Genomic DNA, 18,802 nt, shown 5'->3' on the forward strand with positions numbered 1-18,802 from the left:
CCACCCATCCATCCATCCACTCTTCCAGTCACTCATCAAACATTTACTGAGCAAATCCTCTGTACCAGGCAGACACTGTGCTAGTCACTGGAGATACTAAGCTGAGGGATTAAGTCACCCTCCCTGCATCCCAAGAAGGTTTCCTGCCACGTGGAAGAGGAAAGAGAGATGTGCGCCTAGAACCAGGACCAGGACCAGGCTACATTGCTAGAAGAGAGCAGACGGCTAGAAGATGGACAGAGATCTCCAACCAATGAGCTGTCTTGGGAAGTAGTGAGCTCCCTGTGCTGCGCGAAGCTGAGCAGAGAGTGGACCACAATGTTGTAGAGGCGATTTCTGAATCAGGACAAGCTGAACTACATGGGCTCCCAGGATTCTGCCATTTTTAGTGGGAGCCCACAAGATCTCAGCTGAGCGTGCAGTGTGGTCGTTTCAGGCCTGCTGGCAGGGCCACAGGGGAAGATGTTTAGGGCAGAGAGGCCTCCCTTTGGCCTCTCAGGGTATCACGTCATTCAGGCAGCTGCCTCTGACACCCGCAAGAAGAGCTGGTGAAACACCCTGCCAGGAGCCCCCAAAATAGAGCACAACCTTCTTCCCTGGGGTGAGAGACTGGGTGACCTGTGAGGACAGGAGAAACAGGAACAGGAGAAGGGCCACACACAGACCAAAGTGGATGTGGAAGAGGAAGCAGAATCACAAGCTGAGAGCCAGGAAGGGCATCCAGACACCCTAGCAGGGACCCATACATAGGGGTCAGAGCAGCCAGGAGCATTAGAGCTCAGCCAGTGCAAGCCTCACTGTGCGGATGGGGAAACTGAGTCTCTGAGACGGTACGGAGGCCATGTGGGCAGACAGTGGTGGGGCTGGGGCTGGGGTGGATGTCTTCTTCCTCACCTTCCTGATCCTCCAACTCGCAGGGTGTGTGAGCAGTGAGGGTGGAAACCAAGCACACGGAAGAGACTGGTAAATTGTTTATGATGAAATCTGCTGGACCAATCACTGAAATGCTAGGAACCCTTGAAAACATCAAAACTCCTGCTATAAACAAATCAGAAGTGTTTGAGAAATTGGCAACCATAACAGCGAATATGCTGAAATTTAAGCCTTCCGTTAGTTGTTCTAAAATGCCAACAAGAGGGAGACAGAAGGGGAGAGTTTCTCTCCTGATTCTCCTCTTCTTCCTCTCTCCTCACCTCCCCTGCCCCAACCCAAGGGAAGGCAGGAAACCCCCCAAGGGGAGGCCTGGGCCTGGTGGGAGAGTGTCCCGCCAGCCCCTCGGAAGCCTGAAGAATGTCCAGGGCGCTGCTGGCTGCAGAGCTGGGGTGGGGAGATGGACTGGCCGTCTTGAGGGGCGCACGGGGCCCATCCTGACACAGGCCAGCTTGAGGGGTCGGAGTGGGAGGGCGGGGTGCTTGGAGGCAGGTGGGGCTCAGGTCTCCCCACCCTGGAATCAGGGCTCTGTTTCCCAGAGCCAAAGAAAAGGCCCACCTGGTGTTTGCCCGAATAAGGGCAGAGGGGCTGTGAATGTGACAGCCCTCTGTCCCCACTGTGGCCCAGTTCAGTCAACAGGCTTCTTCTCATGGGTCAGCTGAGCTGAGGGGAAGCCTGCAGGGTGTGCACTGGACTTACCAACCAGCGAAGCCACACCCGCTGCTGGGCACCTGGCAGGCCCCTGAGTACCTTGTGGATGAGTGAATGAAAAAATGCCCCGTGGGGTCAGGAGGCAGAGGGTGTACAGGGTGGGAGGGTCTGGGGGCAGGAATCAGAGTAGCCCTTCTTCTCTGAAGAGTCCAGGACACCCCAGGGTGAGAGCCAAGTCATGTGACCGATGCATTTGGGGAAAGCGAGGTAAAGGAGGCTGGTGTGAGAAAAGGATGCCTATGGGCCTCCTCCCATCACAAGCCATCGCAGAGACACGGACTTGTCCTTGAAGCAGAAGGCAGCTTGGAAACTGGCCCCTCACCCAGTGGTTCTAGGGGCTGCCGGGAGGAAGAGACCCCGTGTGAAGACGAAAGTATCCTAGTCAGGGACCAGGAGGCCCCAGGTCTGCTCGGCCCCGCCTTGAATAGGTCCTTCTTCAGGAACCTTGGACGTCCCAGTGAGGACAAGGTATTGGGTCCAGGAACCTTGCGTGTCCCCTTCAGACTATCCAGGACCCTTGAGGGGGGATGGCCTGGCCCAGGCGCCAGTCTCCTGGAGCTTCTGAATAATTCAGGAACCAGGAGCGCAGTGGAAGCCTGGCCGGGCACTTGACACCGGCTCCCAGGGGAAAGTGATGTATTATTGACAGGTCCCGAGGCTTGGTTGCGTCTCTATTGGCTCTATTGTGGTCAGTCTGCAGGCCCGTCAGTGTCTGGGGCCCCCTCCCTGCTGGCTAATTACCTGGGGATCCTGGCCCTGCCCAGCCTGCCCAGCCACTCTGTGGGGCCAACCGGGCCTCATGGGCCAGCTGTGGGCCCCCGTGGGGGGTGTCCTCTTTGCAATGAGTAACCTGGATGGGCTTCCTAAGGGATGTTGTCAGAGGACAGAGGGTTGGCTCCCAGCTCCTTCACCTAACAGCCTGGGGAAAACTGAGACCCAGAGAGAGCTCTTGCCCAGGGTCACCCAGGAGGGTCAGGCAGAGCAGATTTTCAACCCAGACCTTCTGTCCCCCTGGGCCAGGGCTCCTCCTGGCAGAACAAATGGCCTTGCACCTCCGCTTTCCAGGGAGAGGACCCAGCTGCCCAAGGGGCATGTAAGCCCACCCTCCCAGGCAGCTCCTCCCCTGCCGACCCACCCTGAGGAGCAGAGGCCATAGGCAGACCCTGCTGAGTTTGCAGCCAGGCTGGACAAAGGGTCGCCAGCCTGGGCAGGGTGATCTCCAGGGGTCACCACGCAGGGCAGAGCTGGGGCTTCGTCCCTGCACCAGACCCCTCCCCAGAGGATGTCCATGGAGGGGGCCAGGGGCTGTGTTCGGGCAGAAGCAGCCTTAGAGCACTGGCTTGGAAGCTGTGTTTCCAGAGCAAGCACCCTGGTTTTGCTTCGATGGTACATTACAGACGCGTAAAAAGAGCAAAGTTTTATAAAAATGCTTTTCTTCTTACTTTACATAAGACTGAGACAATATCAATTGTCCATTTGAAAGAATACTATTTTTATCTTTGTTTGCGGGAGGTCGGAGGGAACTGTGAAGAGTTAAAGCCCCCCAGCTGCCCCCGGGGCTGTGGAAAGCCGATTTCTTTGGGCGTGCCAGCTCTCAGGGTCCCAGCCCCGCCCTCTGGGCCACAGACAGGCACTGGCTGTGTGAGGCTGTGCATCTGCAAAAGAGCCCAGCGCTGTGTTGGGCCCTCCAGATGGCAAACCTCCCACATTAAGGAGGAGAGGAGGGGCCAACATCACGTGCGTGTTCTCCGCACCTCCCAGTGAAAAGGGTGGTATTATTTCCTTTGGGGAGATGGAAAAAAAGCAAAGCTCAGAGAGGTTGGAGAACTAGCAAAAGTCACACAGCTGCCAAGTAGTAGAATCCCCCTTAGACCCTGCTGGGCAAACCCAACCTCTGTCTGACTCAGAGCCCGGGCTCTTTCCACTGTCTACACTGCCTTCCGTGAGGAATGGCATGTAGTCTGCATGTGGACAGGGCTTGGACCAGGGTGTGAGGAGCAGGGGGTTTGCCAGGAGGTGGGCCTCGGCTCACCGTGTGACTGAAGCAGCGGCAGAATGGACGAGCAGTGAGAGCAGCTGTGGAGCAGTGAGATCCCTGTCACCTGGTGTGTGCAGGGGCTTGAGAGCTTATGTCAGGGAGGGTGTGGAGGGGACTCCTCCTCACTTGTGCTGGACCAGCTCTCCTCCCAGGCCCCTCCCAAGTCTGAGGTCCCAGACTCTGGCCTTAGTTAGGACTTGCAGGGGACTAGCTCCATCCTGCCCCCTGGGGATGTCTTGTCACGTTGCAGCATCTCTGCTGATCCTTGGGCCTGCCTCTGAGGTCTGGGGCATCCTCTAGGGAAAGATATGCGTGAGCGTCCAGCACTCAGCAGGCACCCACCGGGGCCTAGTGGAACTGAAATGGCCTGAAGCTCCAGTGGGTGAAGTGCAGTAGACCCGGGCTCTCAGAGTGACCTCCCCAGCAGCACCAGCAGCATCACCTGGCAGCTTGGGAGAAACACACATTCCGGGCCCACCCATCTTCTGAATCAGACCCCGGGGGTGGGGCCAGTGGTGAGCTGGAGCTGGTTCTTACTGGTTCCCAAGAGCAGACGGTGCACGTCTCTCCCACCGCCGAGTTCAGCGACTTCACTTTGGAAGCTTGAAATTGGCCACAGAGGGAGTATTGACACCATGGAAATGGACAAGAGCTACAAGTCAGGACTGCCTTTCCTCTCCCCATCCGGTCGGTAAACAGTTGCCAGCACAACCTTGGGTAGGTGGCTGCAAGTCATTTGTGTCTTAGCAAGCCCTCCAGAAGATTCTGTTCATGCTGAAATGGGAGAACCACTGATTTAGAACAAAAACGAGTAAGGCTGCGAAAAGGCTAGTGTCTCTTTCATGCCTACAGTCTGTTGTTGGAATGCCTACACTGTACAGAAGCTACAAACACAACCCCCCACCCCGCTCACTTTATAAAGACAAAATTGAGACTCAGGTCTCCTGACCCCAACTGGGCGCTTCTTCTCTCCATGCACCACCCAAACTGGGGAAAGGCCAGGAGGCAGCCAGGGGAGGAGGCTCCCCAGGGACTAGGTCTGAGAAGCGCCTAGAAACCTAGTCAGTCTTTAGAGTCGGGGAATGGTAAGCAGTTTCACCCACAGGGAAGGTGGGGCGAGCCGGCAGATGGGGCTCCAGGCTCGAGAGGGAAGCACTTCGTGTTCATCCCCCCGCTTCCTCCCCTCACGCAGACGGAGGCACCCTCCGTGGCATTCAGAAGGGTGCACACATCGAACATGATCCTAAAGTCAGAATTCACCTGATACCTCACCTTGCCCAGATTTGCCATTAATTAGCTGTGTCCCTTCCCACTTCCTCCGCCTCACTTCCTCTTCTATGAATCCAGGTCAGCACCAGAAGATTCCAAGGCCCCTCCACCTCTCACACACTGTGGCTGCCCGCCTCAGCCTTTGTCCCTTCAACCAGAAACAGTGTGTTTTCATGTGCCCCATGTGAGAACACCTCTCTGAGGACCCTCTTCTCCCCCAGAGCAGTAACCTTCAGCCCACAGGGTGAAATGGGGCTCGAGGCGCCTCGGTCAGCATTGATTGGGCGCCCACTGTGTTCATTGATTCAACTGGCAGATATCGAGATGTCCTGTGTACTGGAAATAGGACGCAGCCCCTGCCCAGGCGAGGCTCACAGTGTGGCGGCTCCCCTTGATAACCACCCAATTTCTTTCAGAGTGCTGACTATGTGCTAGGCACTCTGATGAGAACTGGGCACAGAGATCTCAGTTCGTCCTATAAACAACAACTCTGGAAAGTGGGGGTTATTAGCTCCTCTAAGGAGAAAACTGGAACTGTGAGAGGCTGAGTAAGTTGCCCAGGAAGCAGTAACTTGCTTAGTAAGTGTCAGAGCTGGGTTTCAAATCCCCGTCTCTCTGACTCTAAGACTGTGCTCTTCCCAAACCGCGCTGCCTTTCCCCTGCTATGCAGCTGGGAATGTGGGGGTCCCACAATCGCGTGGCTCTTTGCCCTCAAGGAGATTGCAGAATGCAGGTGTGGGCGTCACTACGGACTAAATGGGGATGAATGAGCCCGTGGTGTTGGTAGAGACCTTGGTCGTGGTTAGGGAGGTGGAAAGGGGAGGAGCTGCTCTTGTGTCCAGGAGCCTCTGATCCTCCCCCAGCAGCCTCCACCCTGGGCATCTGGGAGTAGCTCTGCAGGGGCTCAGCCGAACCCCGATTCCACGTCCCCAGGGAACACAAGGCTCCACCACTCTACCCTGACCCCAGTCTAGGAGCATTTCCCCAGGGTGCTCACTGCTCTCAAGCTCTCCCAGAGAAACGGATCCCGTACACACAACCCCGCAGTTGTCAGGGGTCACATACGCTCCTGGACATGCTACCCTGGCCAGGACCATCCCTGGTCCTGGGCCACCTTCTCCAAGCCCGGCCCGGAGCCTGAGCAAGCCCTCCCTCTCTCCAGCCCATTCATCTCCTTTCCAGCCAGTCACAGCCTCCTGGGATGTCAGCCTTGCTCTTCCCTCGGGCCTCTTCACGAGAAACTGCCATGCCCTCTCTGCTCTTCACAGGCTAATCGGGACCTTCCGCATGGTGCTGCAGAAGGTGGTGGAGGAGAACCACGTGGAGGTGACCGACACGCTGATTGATGACAACAATGCTATCATCAAAGTGGGTGTGCCCCAGAGAGTCCCTGGCCTTGCCCATTATGGGGTCACCTGGGGGCCTGCTTCACCCCCCAACATGGCGTGGTCTGGGGAGTGCCCCTCATAGATGGTGAGGTGAGGCAGGAGGAGGAGCCCGGTGGCCATGGCCAGAGCCTTAGGGCATGGCAGGGTCTGCTGCCCCAAGGCAGATGTCGCAGCCCTTCCTACAGTGAGAGTGCAAGAGAAGGGTGGCTGGGGGATGCCCTCCCTTCTCCACTGAGGGGGCCTGCCATTTGGACTCAGCTCAGGGGTCACTAAAGAGGCCTCTCTGGTCATCTGAAGGTCACACTGAGCGCTGCTGGCCACTTCAGGGCACAATCTTCGCTCTGCCTGCCTGTCTGGGCTCCTCTCTAAGACGAGCCATTCCGGGAGGGCAGGGACCTCCCTTTCTATTCCATTTGTCACATCTCATCCCAGCACTTCCAACGTGAGCACACATACTAGTGATGCACAGTCCGTAGGCACCCAATGCCTGTCCTCACAGTGGAAGGAAATAAACCAACCCAGGGGCCCAGGCCCAGGCCCTGCTGTGAGGCACCTGTCCCCTCGAGCTCATTCAGTTCACTCAGGGGCAGTATGGTACGGTGTTGAGGAACACAGCTCCAGGGTACAAACCTTAGTCAGGCCACTCACTCACTGTGTGACTTGAGCAGGTTACATGTAATCTGCAAAGTGAGCAAAATTATAGCATCTGCTTCATGGGATTGTTCTGAAGATTAAAAGAATACACAGAAAGTGCTTAGAACAGTTAAGCACATAGTAAGTGCTCAATAAATATACAAAATAATATTGTTAGCATTATTTCCTGACCTCAATTTACCCATGTGTAAAATGGAGCTGTACCGTGGGTCTTCCACCCGGGTCCTGTGTAATGTATGGCTCTACATAATAGTCAGCAGAGTAGCCTCAGAGGGCAGGACTGCAGCCACACGGAGCCAGAATGGGAAGAACCCCCTCTGAGGAGTGCCAAGGGTAGGGCGGAAATTCCCATGGTGCCTTGGTGTCTCAAGACACTTCCTTGCTGAGAACAAGGAGAGCATCTGGGGCTTCTCAGCTTGGCCCCAGCTGGGTTATTCTCTCCATGGACAGGTGCGGGCAGGAGAGGCTTCTGGAAGTCAGCGGGGCTGGGGCCTCAGCCACCTTAGCAAGGGGAGAGGGGACGCAGAACAAGAGGGGATGCTACGAACATCAGTGGGAACGAAGCACTTGGAGGAGAACATAGACGCCTGGAGGAACAGAGTGTGAGATAAGAATAGGAAGTGAGATGAGAGAGAACTGGGCAAGTGGGCAGGGATGAACAGCCAGTCAGCTCGTGACCTGTGTTTCTAGAATCAGACCTAGCAATTCAGCTGAGGAGAAGACTTACAGATCTTCTAGCCTGCCCAACTTCTGCCCATTTTTCGGAAGGGAACCCTGAAGTCCTGGACAGGGAATGGATTTGGTCAAGGTCAGACATGTGGTCCACAGCAAAGCCACCACTGGGACCAAGGGCTTCCAATTCCAGGCCACCATTTTCCCACCACAACATACTTAGTCACATCAAAGGGCCACATTGACTCAGTGGAAAGGACATGGGACTTGGAGAGGGCCATCCTGGACTCAAATCTCAGCTCAAGCACTTCCTAGCTGTGTGACTTTGTGCAACTAACTTAACCTCTCTGATATGTTAGGTAGGGTAGGTTGAAGTGTTAAGAAGGTCAAATGAGTTTACATTAAAGCATTTCAGCATGATGTCTAGCACAGTGAGGGTTCAGAAAGTATGTGCACCTTTTCCTTCCCTGGGGAAATCTAAGCGTGGGCATTCATTGGCCCATGGACTGAGTAAAGGCTGCCTGTGTGGGTCACAGGAGCAAGTCATCCCCAGACCTGTGAGGAAGGGCAAGTGCATCTGGGAGCCCTCCCTGCACCCCTGTGGTCTGAGGAAGGGACTAGAATGAGTCTTCCCTGTGCACTGGTGAGAAACTAGAGCCGAAAGGAGGTAAGTGGCCCAAGGACACAGAGCAAGAGCTGAATCAAGATTCTCAAGTGCATGGCCTGTGGCCAGGTTTGGAGCTCCACTTTCTCCCAGAGAAAAGCTCAGGGCACCCCCAGTTCCCTTCCTCCCCAGGGTAGGAGGGTGGGTGTCAGAGGAGCAGGAAGAAGTGCTGACCCCCTGTCTCTGGAGGTCGTCCAGGGCCTGGGCTCCGCTCCTGGAGGCCACACTCAGCTCCTGTCATCACATCTCTCATGAGGATCAGGAGCAAGGGGCGGTCAGCTGGTTTCAGGCAGACCACCCCTCTCCCCTGCAGGGCACCCTGATTCTGAGGACGAGGGGGTGACCTACTCACTGGGGACCCTGAATGATCCTCTTGCTTACGTGTACAGTGGACTCAGAGAGCCCACCCCCAGCCTGCAGCTGGCCGGGCGGGCTCGCCCTCAGGGAGGAGTAGAGCCAAGTGCAGCAGGATCTGGGCTCTGGAGTCAGAGCCCATGAAGTTGACTGAGTCTGTGCTTGTCTGTCTTTCTGAGCCTCTATTTTCTCACCTGCAAAATGGGAGAGTGAGGTGAGGGTAATACCCAGCTTGCCTTCCTCCAGTGAGTTAAGGGTGTGAAAGCACTTTGTAAACATCACAAAGCAGGAGAGGGTACCAGAGTATGATTGTTTTTGCTATCCCAGCTACTCACCACCCGCCTCCCTCCCTCCAGACCAGCCTGTGCGTGGAGGTCCGGTACCAGGCCACAGATGGAACAGTGGGCTCCTGGGACGATGGGGACTTCCTGGGGGATGAGTCCCTTCAAGAAGAAGAGAAGGACAGCCAAGAGACAGATGGACTGCTCCCCGGCTCCTGTTCCAGCTCCCGGCCACCAGGCGAGAAGAGCTTCCGGAGGTAACAGGACAGGCCCTCTGGCTGCCCACTGCCCCCAAAGACACAGGGAGGATGCCTGGGGCCTGGTGCCCCAGAAAGGCCCCCCTAGACCTGACTGGGCTCAGAGAACAGGGCTGAGGTGCTGGAGAGATATGCAAGAGGTAGGAGGACATTTCTGCGGCACTCCCCCGCCCGCTCCCCACCCCGGAACTCACTGGGGAGGATCCTCCCCCTGCCCTGAGGGACACAAAGTTCCGGGACCTCCTGCCTCCTCAGAGAGAGGAGAAGCAGATGGAGGAGGCCCTGGCCTCCCTTTTCCGAGACCCAGCAGTGCCAGACCAGCCCCAGGCAGCCTGGCCTCCACTCTGGCCTAGTGCAAGCAGGGGAGGGGGGCCTCTTCCTGCCAGAGTGAAGCCAAAGGTCCTGGTCGGGACCTGGCCTCTCTTCTGTTGAGAAGAACACACCCAGTTACCCTCAATGTCCAGGATTCACACCTGCAGGTGTCCTGCCACACACAGATGTCAGGAAGCTATGTCCAGGCCTGCTCGTTCCAAATGCACTTTTTTACAAAAAAAGGGAATGCGATTGTACTACTCTAAGGGCCCAAAGAGGCAGGCTCTAGGCTGGTAAAACGTGGACCATAGGTTCCTAGCTCACTGGGAATAATGTGTAAGGCGCAGGTAAGTCAAGTGTGTGTAGAGGAGGGGGCGGGCTGTGAGAGTTGGGCATGCTCCCCTCCCATCAGAATCATCTCCTCCCATCTCCTTCCACCTTTCCGTCCCAAGTAAGAGGTATTCAGTCCCTGTTCTGAAAAAACACAGATTCTAAATTAGTGTAACTGAATTTTATACTTTTATTAGACGAATATGTTTTCCTTCTTTGTATTTGAACCACTACACACTCACACACACACATACACACACACACACAAACACACACACAGATACAGGCTTTAGGCCTTGGGAACCAGGTAGGGACTAATAGCAATAAGGTCAAAGGAACCAGGCCTGTGGCAAATATGACTGGACCTTTGACTTCAGGCTGTCCATGGGTCGGGCAGCATTGCCCAGGCCAGCGTGGAGCTTGTCCTCCTTACACTCCGGGCTAGGTAGGGTGGAAAGAGCATGCAATTTGGCCTCAGGAGCTCTAGGCATGAGTTCCAGCTCTGCCTCTTACCAGCCTTGTGACTCTTTACCATCTCTCCTAACCTGTACAATGGGGCCCAGAACAATGAGAACCCCCACCTTGTTGTTGGGAGAGCCAAAGGGATGACGGAGGGACAGGTCGTAACTGGGGTGTGAGCTTTGCCCCATGTAAGGGCTGCTGACAAACAGGTTCTTGGCAGCTGGACAGTGCAAAGGATAAGGAGTCAGGCTGGAAATGATGAGAGGAGGAGCAGGGACCCAGTGGGCAGCCAGGAGATGCTGACACAAAGGGCGCCATCTGGTACCTGCTCCCCATCCTCTGTCCCCACATAGCAAAGAGCTTGGCTGCGGGCCGTCCGAGACTGCAGGTGGGGCTCTAAGGAAGGGTTTCTGGGGACAAGATTGGAAGTCAGGTGAGGGCCAGCAACTGCAAGGAAAGGAGTGCTGCCTCTGAATCAGAAGAACTAAGTTCTGTTAAGTGCCATTCTGACTGCCACTAACTAGCTGAGTGACTTTGGGCAAGTCACTAAGCCCTCTGGGTCAGCGACAGGAATGGCTTGAGCATCCTGTCTCCCCTCCAACTCCGACCCAGGGATGCTCTGGATCCCGTGGGTAGCACCCACAGGAAACTACTCCCTGGGAGCTCTTGACAGCCAAGAGGGTGGCCCTCTCTGGGCTGGCTGTAACTCAGGCAATGCCCAGCCAATTTCTCTCTGTCCTACAAGAGTGGGCCAGGACGTTGATGGAGGGAGCGGTGAGAGGATGCAGTAAAGCAAGATGAGGATCTTTGGTCCCTGGACCCCCAGAGGGTCCTGGGCACCAGGAACATGGAGATGCAGAGGGCTCCTCCCATCCTTCCTCACAGCTGTGGCCTGGCTTTCCCACCTCTCCTAACCTTCCTATGGTTCTCCCGGGGCAGCAGCAGGAAGCAGGGGCAGGAGAAGGGGTTTTACCCCGGGACCAGGAATTGGGAGAGGGAGACAACCCCCACCAGAGCTCCTTGTCCTGCTTGTCTTCCACTGCCCTGCGTTGGCGGGGCTGCGTGCACAGTTTCCCGGCTGCCAGTCCAGACCCTGCGAGCACCCTGGGGGTGGGTGCCATTGCCAGGCTAAGCCATGCAGCCAGCATGCAGCAAGAGGGAGGGATGGATGGGCCATTTGCTGGTGAGGAGAAAGTGAATGGTTTAGAGAATTTGGGCTTTTCTTGCAGTTTGATTCTGGCTGCCTATACGGGGCCAGTGAGATCTGGGTCAAGGAGTGCTGAGGTTCTGAGGGGAACCTGGTGGTTGGCCTCAAAGCCCCAGGTGGTAAGTCTCACCCTCATCACCTAAGAGCCTGGCCGGCCAGGCCCATCAGCCCTGGGGTCTGGGAGGAAGTCACTGTCTTCTGGGCCAGAGAGCCCTCCAGAAGGGACTTGGCCAACAAAGGGACAAGGAGAGGGAAGGGGTGTCTGTGCCCACCTTCTGACCCCCAGTCAGTCCCCCTTCCCTCACATCTGCTCCCCGCCCTCCACCCCTCCTGGGAAGGCCCAGGCCTTTGTAGATCAAGGTGCTCCATCTACAGGGTGCCCCTCTTGTCTCTCCTTCAGCCCATAACCAGCCAGAGGAAAACCTCTTTGCGGACAAGCAGCTGTCTCACCTGGTCCTCTGGACTACAGGGGTGTGGCGTGAGGACCCGGTCCTCCTGCCTGACGTGGCTCCGTGGAGTGCTTCTAAGGGGGATGGCGTCCTGGTGGAGTAAGTGGGCAGGAAACAGCCTCCGAGCAGCCAGTCCCTGAGCGGCACTGGCAGGGACTCTTCCATGAATGGCAAAGGAGGCTGATGTGGGGAGGTCCTCTGGTGACCCCACGCCTCTCCCTCCAGGGCCTGGGTCCCCCCTAGCTGTGCTCCTGACATCTGCCTTCACCACCCCCCGGGAAGGGACCTTTGCATAGGCTCCTCTCCTTAAGGGCACTCACTCCCAAGGCCTTAAGTATCTGCCCAAGTTGCGCCCATTCCACCTCAGGGGCTGTCTGCTGGCAGCTCTGCATGAGGAGCCCCACCCCCAACCCTGCACCACTATTAGCCTTTCCTCCCATGGTTCATCCCTCACAGGCCCTGGTAGCTGCATGTCCTCTGAGCTACTCTGCCTATTTCTCCAGTCCCTATCCCCAAAGCAGAGACCTCTCATTTGACAACTCTCTGCAAAATACCCCCAGGAATGTGCCAGGAGCCATGTGGCGCCATGGAGAGCACAGGGCTCAAGTCCCAGCACTGCTCTTTGGAGCCCCACTTTCCCATCTGTAGGATGGGGGTCCCTGACGCCTCACAGGAGTGTTGGGATTAAATGAGATACTACATATGAGTCGCCCAGCGCAGTGCCTGGCTTGTGGTCCGTGCTCAGCAGATGTCTGTTTCCTTCCTCCTCCCTCTTCCCAGTCACCATATTACCCACCCCCAACATTTTCTACCCTGAGCAGTATTTGACCTTTTGACCCAGGCCCTGTTGCCAAGCTCCCTCTCAGCTCTGGCCACCCCTATACCAAGGGCCCTGCCCACAAACGCTGCCCACAGCTGGAGCGTCACAGCGTTCCCCTCACCTCTGCCAGCTGTCAGTGCTGCAGAGAAGGAATGAATTACTAACTCCAGGGGTGCTCTGCTCTCAGAAGCACAAAATCAGGGTTCTGGGCCCTTGTATGTCAGTATACATCTGCTGCAGTCTCTGAAGAGAGGAGACTTTGGCCCTAAACACACGTGCTCTCTCACACACACACACACAAGTGCCTGGGTGTTTGCACACACTCACATGCACACACCCGCTCCCCCTGCATGAGGCTGGGGAGCGGCACACGCTGCTGGTTTCTGGGTTCTGCGGCGGCGGCTCTCGGAGCCACATCTCGGGAAGAACAGAGAAAGGAGCCCCGGCTTTCATCCCACAGCTTTCATCCCACGGCTGCCCTGCTGAGACCCGGGTTTTCCCACCAACTCCTTGCGTTCTGAGACTCTCTCTCCTCCTTTTCGCCACCTGCCTGGCCCTCCTGCCCTCCATGGCCCCACCTCCTTCTGCTGCCCAGCCTCCCCTCCTGGTGTCCCTGGGAATGTAGGGGGTCCTGCAGGGCTCCTCTCTGCCAGGTCTCATCTGGCGGTAGGTAGGAGTGCGGGCCATTTTTCTTGTTCTCCTTATGGATCATTCTTCCTCGCCAGGAGAGAACCGTGGAAGCCGGGTAGCTCCCTCCTCTGCCTGGGGCCCGAGCAGTGTGCACAAGCCTATGTGGATGGGCTCGGGACACCCAGCCTCACCCACAGAGTACTGCTTTATCAGGTCCAGTGGCCCCTCCCCCACTGCCCTCCATCAGGCTGAGCTCCAGAGGTGCAGCAGCTCCAAGGAGCCAGGGTCAGGGCCAAGCTGGGATTTGGGTGAAATGGTGCTCAGGAGACTCCTCTCAACCCAGCTGCTGCTTCACCTGAGGTTGGGGTTCCCTCCCACTCCCCACCCAGGGCTGACTGCCCAAGTGAGGCCTGGTGCCATGAAGCACTTAGGTCCCAGCAAACCCTGGAGCTCCCCAGCAGGCCGCCATATTGATCCTCCACCCTGTGACAGCTTTTACGGGTGACAGGGAGCCACGGAAGTGGGAGCTTGAGGAAGAGGTGGCGTGAAGCCAAGGCCAAGAGACAAGGGCTCATAGAGAGCAAACGCTGATTGAGGAACAGAAGCTACCCGGCCAGGCTGGAACACTGGAAACACAATGTGGACCCTGGGAGGAAAGTCAGGCCCATCCAGGGCTTTGCGGAAAGGTCCCCTAGGAGGAAGGACTCCACAAGGTCAACCCCCACCCCACCTCTTGCAGCTGAGTGACTGAGGGCAGGCTGAGCCTCAATCCCTCGTTTGGAAAATAGGATAATGACGACAGCCACCTCGTGAGATGATGGATGCAGTATGTCAAGGCGTGTTAGAGTTCTCAGCACATGGCCTCACAGTTATTATTCATGCTGGTAGTTGTCGTAATCGTGGTTGTAGTAAAATCACCAGAATAATATTTTTTCACAGAAAGAGTATCCTTTTCCCTTCTCCATGTCTGCACTCAGAGTGTGGGCCTATGTGGACCCCTTGTCGGCCTGGAAGCCTGGAGTGTGTGTGGAGGGGGCAAGCTGGGCATGTGCCAGTGGTGCGTGCTGTGTGCCCGGGTTACAGTACATGCTCTGGCCTGCTGTGTGCCTGAAAGTCCCCACTGGGCCAGCCTGACACATCTCTGCAATTTCAGGCCTAACCACAAAGGGAAACAGAAAAAGTATCACCTTTTACGTTCAGGTGTACAAATTCCACCTTCTCGCCCCACGTCTACCTGCTCGCAGGTGATACACTTCCCCTTCTGGTTCCTCAATTGCAAGGATTTTCAAATTTTTCAGGGTCATAGAGCTCTTTAAAAAATAATAATTGGGGCCGGATCCATGGCCAAGTGGTTAAGTTCGTGCACTCCGCTGCGGCGGCCCAGGGTTCGGATCCTGGGCGCGGACATGGCACTGCTTGTCAGGCCATGTTGAGGCAGTGTCCCACATCCCACAACCAGAAGGACATGCAACTAAGATATACAACTGTGTACAGGGGGGGTTTGGGGAGATAAAGCAGAAAAAAAAAAAAAGATTGGCAAGAGTTGTTAGCCCAGGTGCCAATCTTTAAAAAAATAATAATAATAATAATTAATAAATTAACTAACTAACTAACCAACTAATTTCCCTAAAAACCTGGATTGATGATTCAGAGAAAGGCAGCCCTGCTTGGATTAATGTCGGGGTGGGGCCAGCACATCCGTTTGGCCCTCATTCTCGAAAGCTCATTGGTGCCCCTGCTCCATTGGAGCAAGCCCCATGAAGCTGCCAGTGGGTGTCACTGGCGGCCCATGGACCAGCAGGGCCTGGGGCCAGAGCAGGGCTGCGGAGACAGTCTCCCCTTCTCTGCAGCCAGCTGTTCTCTGCTCCATGGTCTCAGCCAATTTCAGCAGCCAGAGTCCTGGCTGATGTTAACCTGTTTGAAAAGAATTGCGAACTGACCAGCTTGCCTAATGGAAAGGAGAGCTGGCCAAAGCTGGACTTCAGCTGTGATCTATCTAGGCCTTCGGGTCCTGAGCTGTCAGGGCATGGAGTCATCTACCTGGGCAAGGTTGGTGCCGGGACAGAATGTGAGCAGGGGAACAAAATCTCTAATTGTCATTTGCTTTCTCTTCTTCATCCTCATGGCCACAGCACCAGGCAAGCATTGAGAGAAATTTCCAGAAGGGTTTTCCAGGAGCCTTTCTAAAGAGGGAGAGGAGCACAGTTCCTGCCATGCTCTGAGCCCTAGAGCAGTAGCTCACCTACCACCACATGCCCAGAACCTCCTTGGCCCACCTTTCTTCTGAGGGGCCCTCAGAGCCTGGGAGCTGCCCACTGGAGGGGCACCCTCCACGCTCATCTAACCTTGTGTTCCCTGAAGCACCTGTGACCCACATTCAGAAATCACCAGACCTGGCCTTGAGATTGGGATAGTCGCCACCCAGCCCCACCGTGTGAGCCCCTCCCTTCTCTCCCCAGGGCAGAGCCCTGGGCCCTTGATCCCTGCCCAGCAGGCCTAGGCATGCTGAAGTGAGAGGCTATGGGAGCAAGGGGTCCCTGGGAGAAGGAGGACCCTGGGAAGTGTGGGGTCAGCAGGGCCAGGGGCTAAGTCTGTGAGTGTCTCTGGTCCACAGCCTCTCACACACATCCCCTTGTCTCCTCATTTCTTCCCCTACTCAGCAAAGGCAGAGAGAAGACCAAGGGAGGCAGAGATGGCGAGCACAAGTAGGTGTCCCAGGCCAGGGCGGAGCCCATGGGGCTCAAAGGCTCCTCACCACAGGGTGTGGATGTCGGGATGGCCCAACTCGGAGGGCTTAGGCATGGGCTGTCCTGCTGGAGCCAGCACCGAGGGATGGCACGGCGAGGGAGGTCTCTCCATCTGGCCATGGGGGGTGAGGGACAGCGAGGTGTTAGGGTGGGGGTGGGCAGGTGGCCGGGCCTTCTGGTTTCCACTCCCTCTTCCCTCCTTTCAGTGTCTTAATCCTCCTCCACTCCCCTGTTCTGCTCCCCTCTCCCGTGGGTCAGGCCCTCAGGCTTCCCTGTGAGGGAGGGTGTGACTGAAGGCAAAGGAGTGGGGGAGGCCCAAGAAGCCACCTGCCCCCACAGAGTCAAGGCAGGGCTGGGCAGGTGGACATGCAGCCCTGGAGGCCCAAGGAGGACAAACTCTGAGCATGGAGTGACCACAGTGGGTGGCCAGAGCATGAAGCCCCAGAAAGCTAAGGAGAGGTGACCCCTCTCTGGTGGTCTTCACCATCTGCATTCCCCCAAAGGCCTCCTAGGGGGTGGAGCAATCAGGCGTTGTCTGGGAGAGGAGAGGAAGAGGGGGCAGCAGATGAGGGGGCCGGCCACAAGGAGTTGTAAAGGCTTAAGGCCTGGGCTGATGAGGAGGTCTCACAGACTCCCCCAGAAGCACAGGTCATCTCAAGGACTCTCTAGCATCACGGGGAATTCACAAGGGCAGTGGTAGTCAAGCTGACCACGCTGGAAGGGGCCTCTGGTCCAATGCCCTTTTTTACAAATGACAAATCTGCGTCCCAGAGAGGGAAAGTGACCTGTCCCAGAATAGGGGCAGAGCTGGGACTAAAACACAGGGAATCTAACTTCCTACCCAGAGTTTACAATAGGCCCTGGACTTTAGAGCACTTGACGGTAGTCTAAATTTAATTTAATTTTCCAAACACACCAGTAGAGCTGAAAAGCCAGGAATGTGCTCTTTATTTTCCAGGTATGGAAACTGAGCCCCAGAGATGATGAGAGGTTTGCCCAAAACCGGGGTCCCGGAAGTTAAAAATTAGTTGATACGAGGACATCATGGGGACAGCAGGACTGTGTGTATAGGGGTCTGAAGTAAGCAACAGTGGCATGGACTTGGGGTATCTGCTCGCGTTAAGATCCCAGGGGCTCACAGCCTCATTGCTTTAACAAGAGCATATCGAGTTCCAACTCCCACTTGTTACACACGAGCAAAAGCATGATACCACGGCACTGGTATGGCATGGGGAGAGCTCAGGCACGGAGACCTGAAGGGTCAAGGAGTTTGCCGGGTTCTGAGCAAGAAAAGAAGCCTCAGGCAGACCATGTGCCCAGCTTGGAGAGGAAGCCAGGGAGTCGCATCCTCGAGGGTGTGGGAAATGATGGCAGATGCTGAGCTGCGGGTCCCTCTTTAGGGAATGGTTTCAAGGGGTCAGGTTTCTGCGTGGACACTAAAAAAAAAAAGGCCTAGATGAGACACGGATAACCTGTCCATCCCCCGGGCTCCTTGTCTGAGAGCAGTGAGGCTGTAAAGCCCTTCTTGATTTCCAGCTCCCCAGTCTGTCCTGGGCTAGACCCCAGGGATTCAGACTGGCCACAGGCAGACTAAGAGCTGCCTCAGAGTGCGAGCACACAGTAGGCCCACAGTAAATGCTGGTTCCCTAGCACGACCCCATCCTAACGTCTTGCCATCGCCAATTAACATATGAAATAAAGTAAACTAGCATTTATTATTCTTATTTTAATGTGTAGAGCCTTAGGATGATGGAAAGGGTAGGAAAATGGGATTTCTAAGAAGAGATTCAACAAGTTGAAACTCTATACCCTGGAGAATAAAAACTGTGGAAACAGTTTTACATCTCTGAAAGGTTAGCATGTGGCAAAGCTGGCTGGTTTCTCTCTCCACTGAGGAGGCATACGTGGAGACAGGTGTAAGTTGCAGTTGGGAAAACTTAAGATTCAGGCCATGAAAAAGCTCATGCTCCCTATGAGGACTTGAGATTCAGGGACAGGTTCACCTGGGGAGATGGGAAAACCTATCTCCATGATGCTGTTGGCTTGAGCCTTGCAAGGGGTTGGGCCACCAGGGAGAGCTGAGGAGCCAGCTTCCCTGGCAAATCTGGGGCTAAGTACACGAGGGTCTCTCAAGCCGGCTGGTGTGACAAGGATGCATGAGCAAACAGGCCCGTTTGGAGACAGGTTCTGTATGAAGGGTCAACCTGTCCTGCCCAGATGTAGGAAGATATCTTAAACTAACACGTCTGAAATTCAACACACTTTGAAAGATGACTGTAAAGGCTGCAATTATGAAATTACCTGTACTTGGGGCATGGAAAACAGGAGAAATAAACCCATCACAGGCCCTTGGAGACTATTCCCCAAGTTTTGAAAATTTGGCCATTTAAACAATGCAGAGAAGTACCACAGACTGTGTTTCTCTTAGGCAGGAGTTTGTTTCTCCCAATTGCCTGAGGCCTGAGCTCGTGAGCCCAGACAGTTCTGACTGAAGGCAGTCAGGGGGGAGAAGCCACATTGCTCTAAGTCACTACCTCCAGAATAATACATAGATCCACATTCATGAAACACCCAGCTCACTAAATTTAGCTTGGCCAATGTTCCCAGGTCATTATGAATGCCGAGCT

General features: G+C 55.6%; 1 protein-coding gene across 1 annotated transcript in view; it reads left to right on the top strand.

Moving 5' to 3' along the window:
- Positions 1 to 18,802, top strand: part of OTOF (otoferlin) — a 101,647-nt gene that overhangs the window by 37,451 nt on the left and 45,394 nt on the right. Inside the window, exons 5-6 of the mRNA XM_046661853.1 lie at positions 6,217 to 6,316; positions 9,037 to 9,218. Coding sequence (XP_046517809.1) covers positions 6,217 to 6,316; positions 9,037 to 9,218 — 282 coding nt within the window. The remainder of the gene's footprint in view (positions 1 to 6,216; positions 6,317 to 9,036; positions 9,219 to 18,802) is intronic.

Source organism: Equus quagga, chromosome 5 (assembly GCF_021613505.1).
Source record: "Equus quagga isolate Etosha38 chromosome 5, UCLA_HA_Equagga_1.0, whole genome shotgun sequence".
NCBI classification, from domain to species: domain Eukaryota; kingdom Metazoa; phylum Chordata; class Mammalia; order Perissodactyla; family Equidae; genus Equus; species Equus quagga.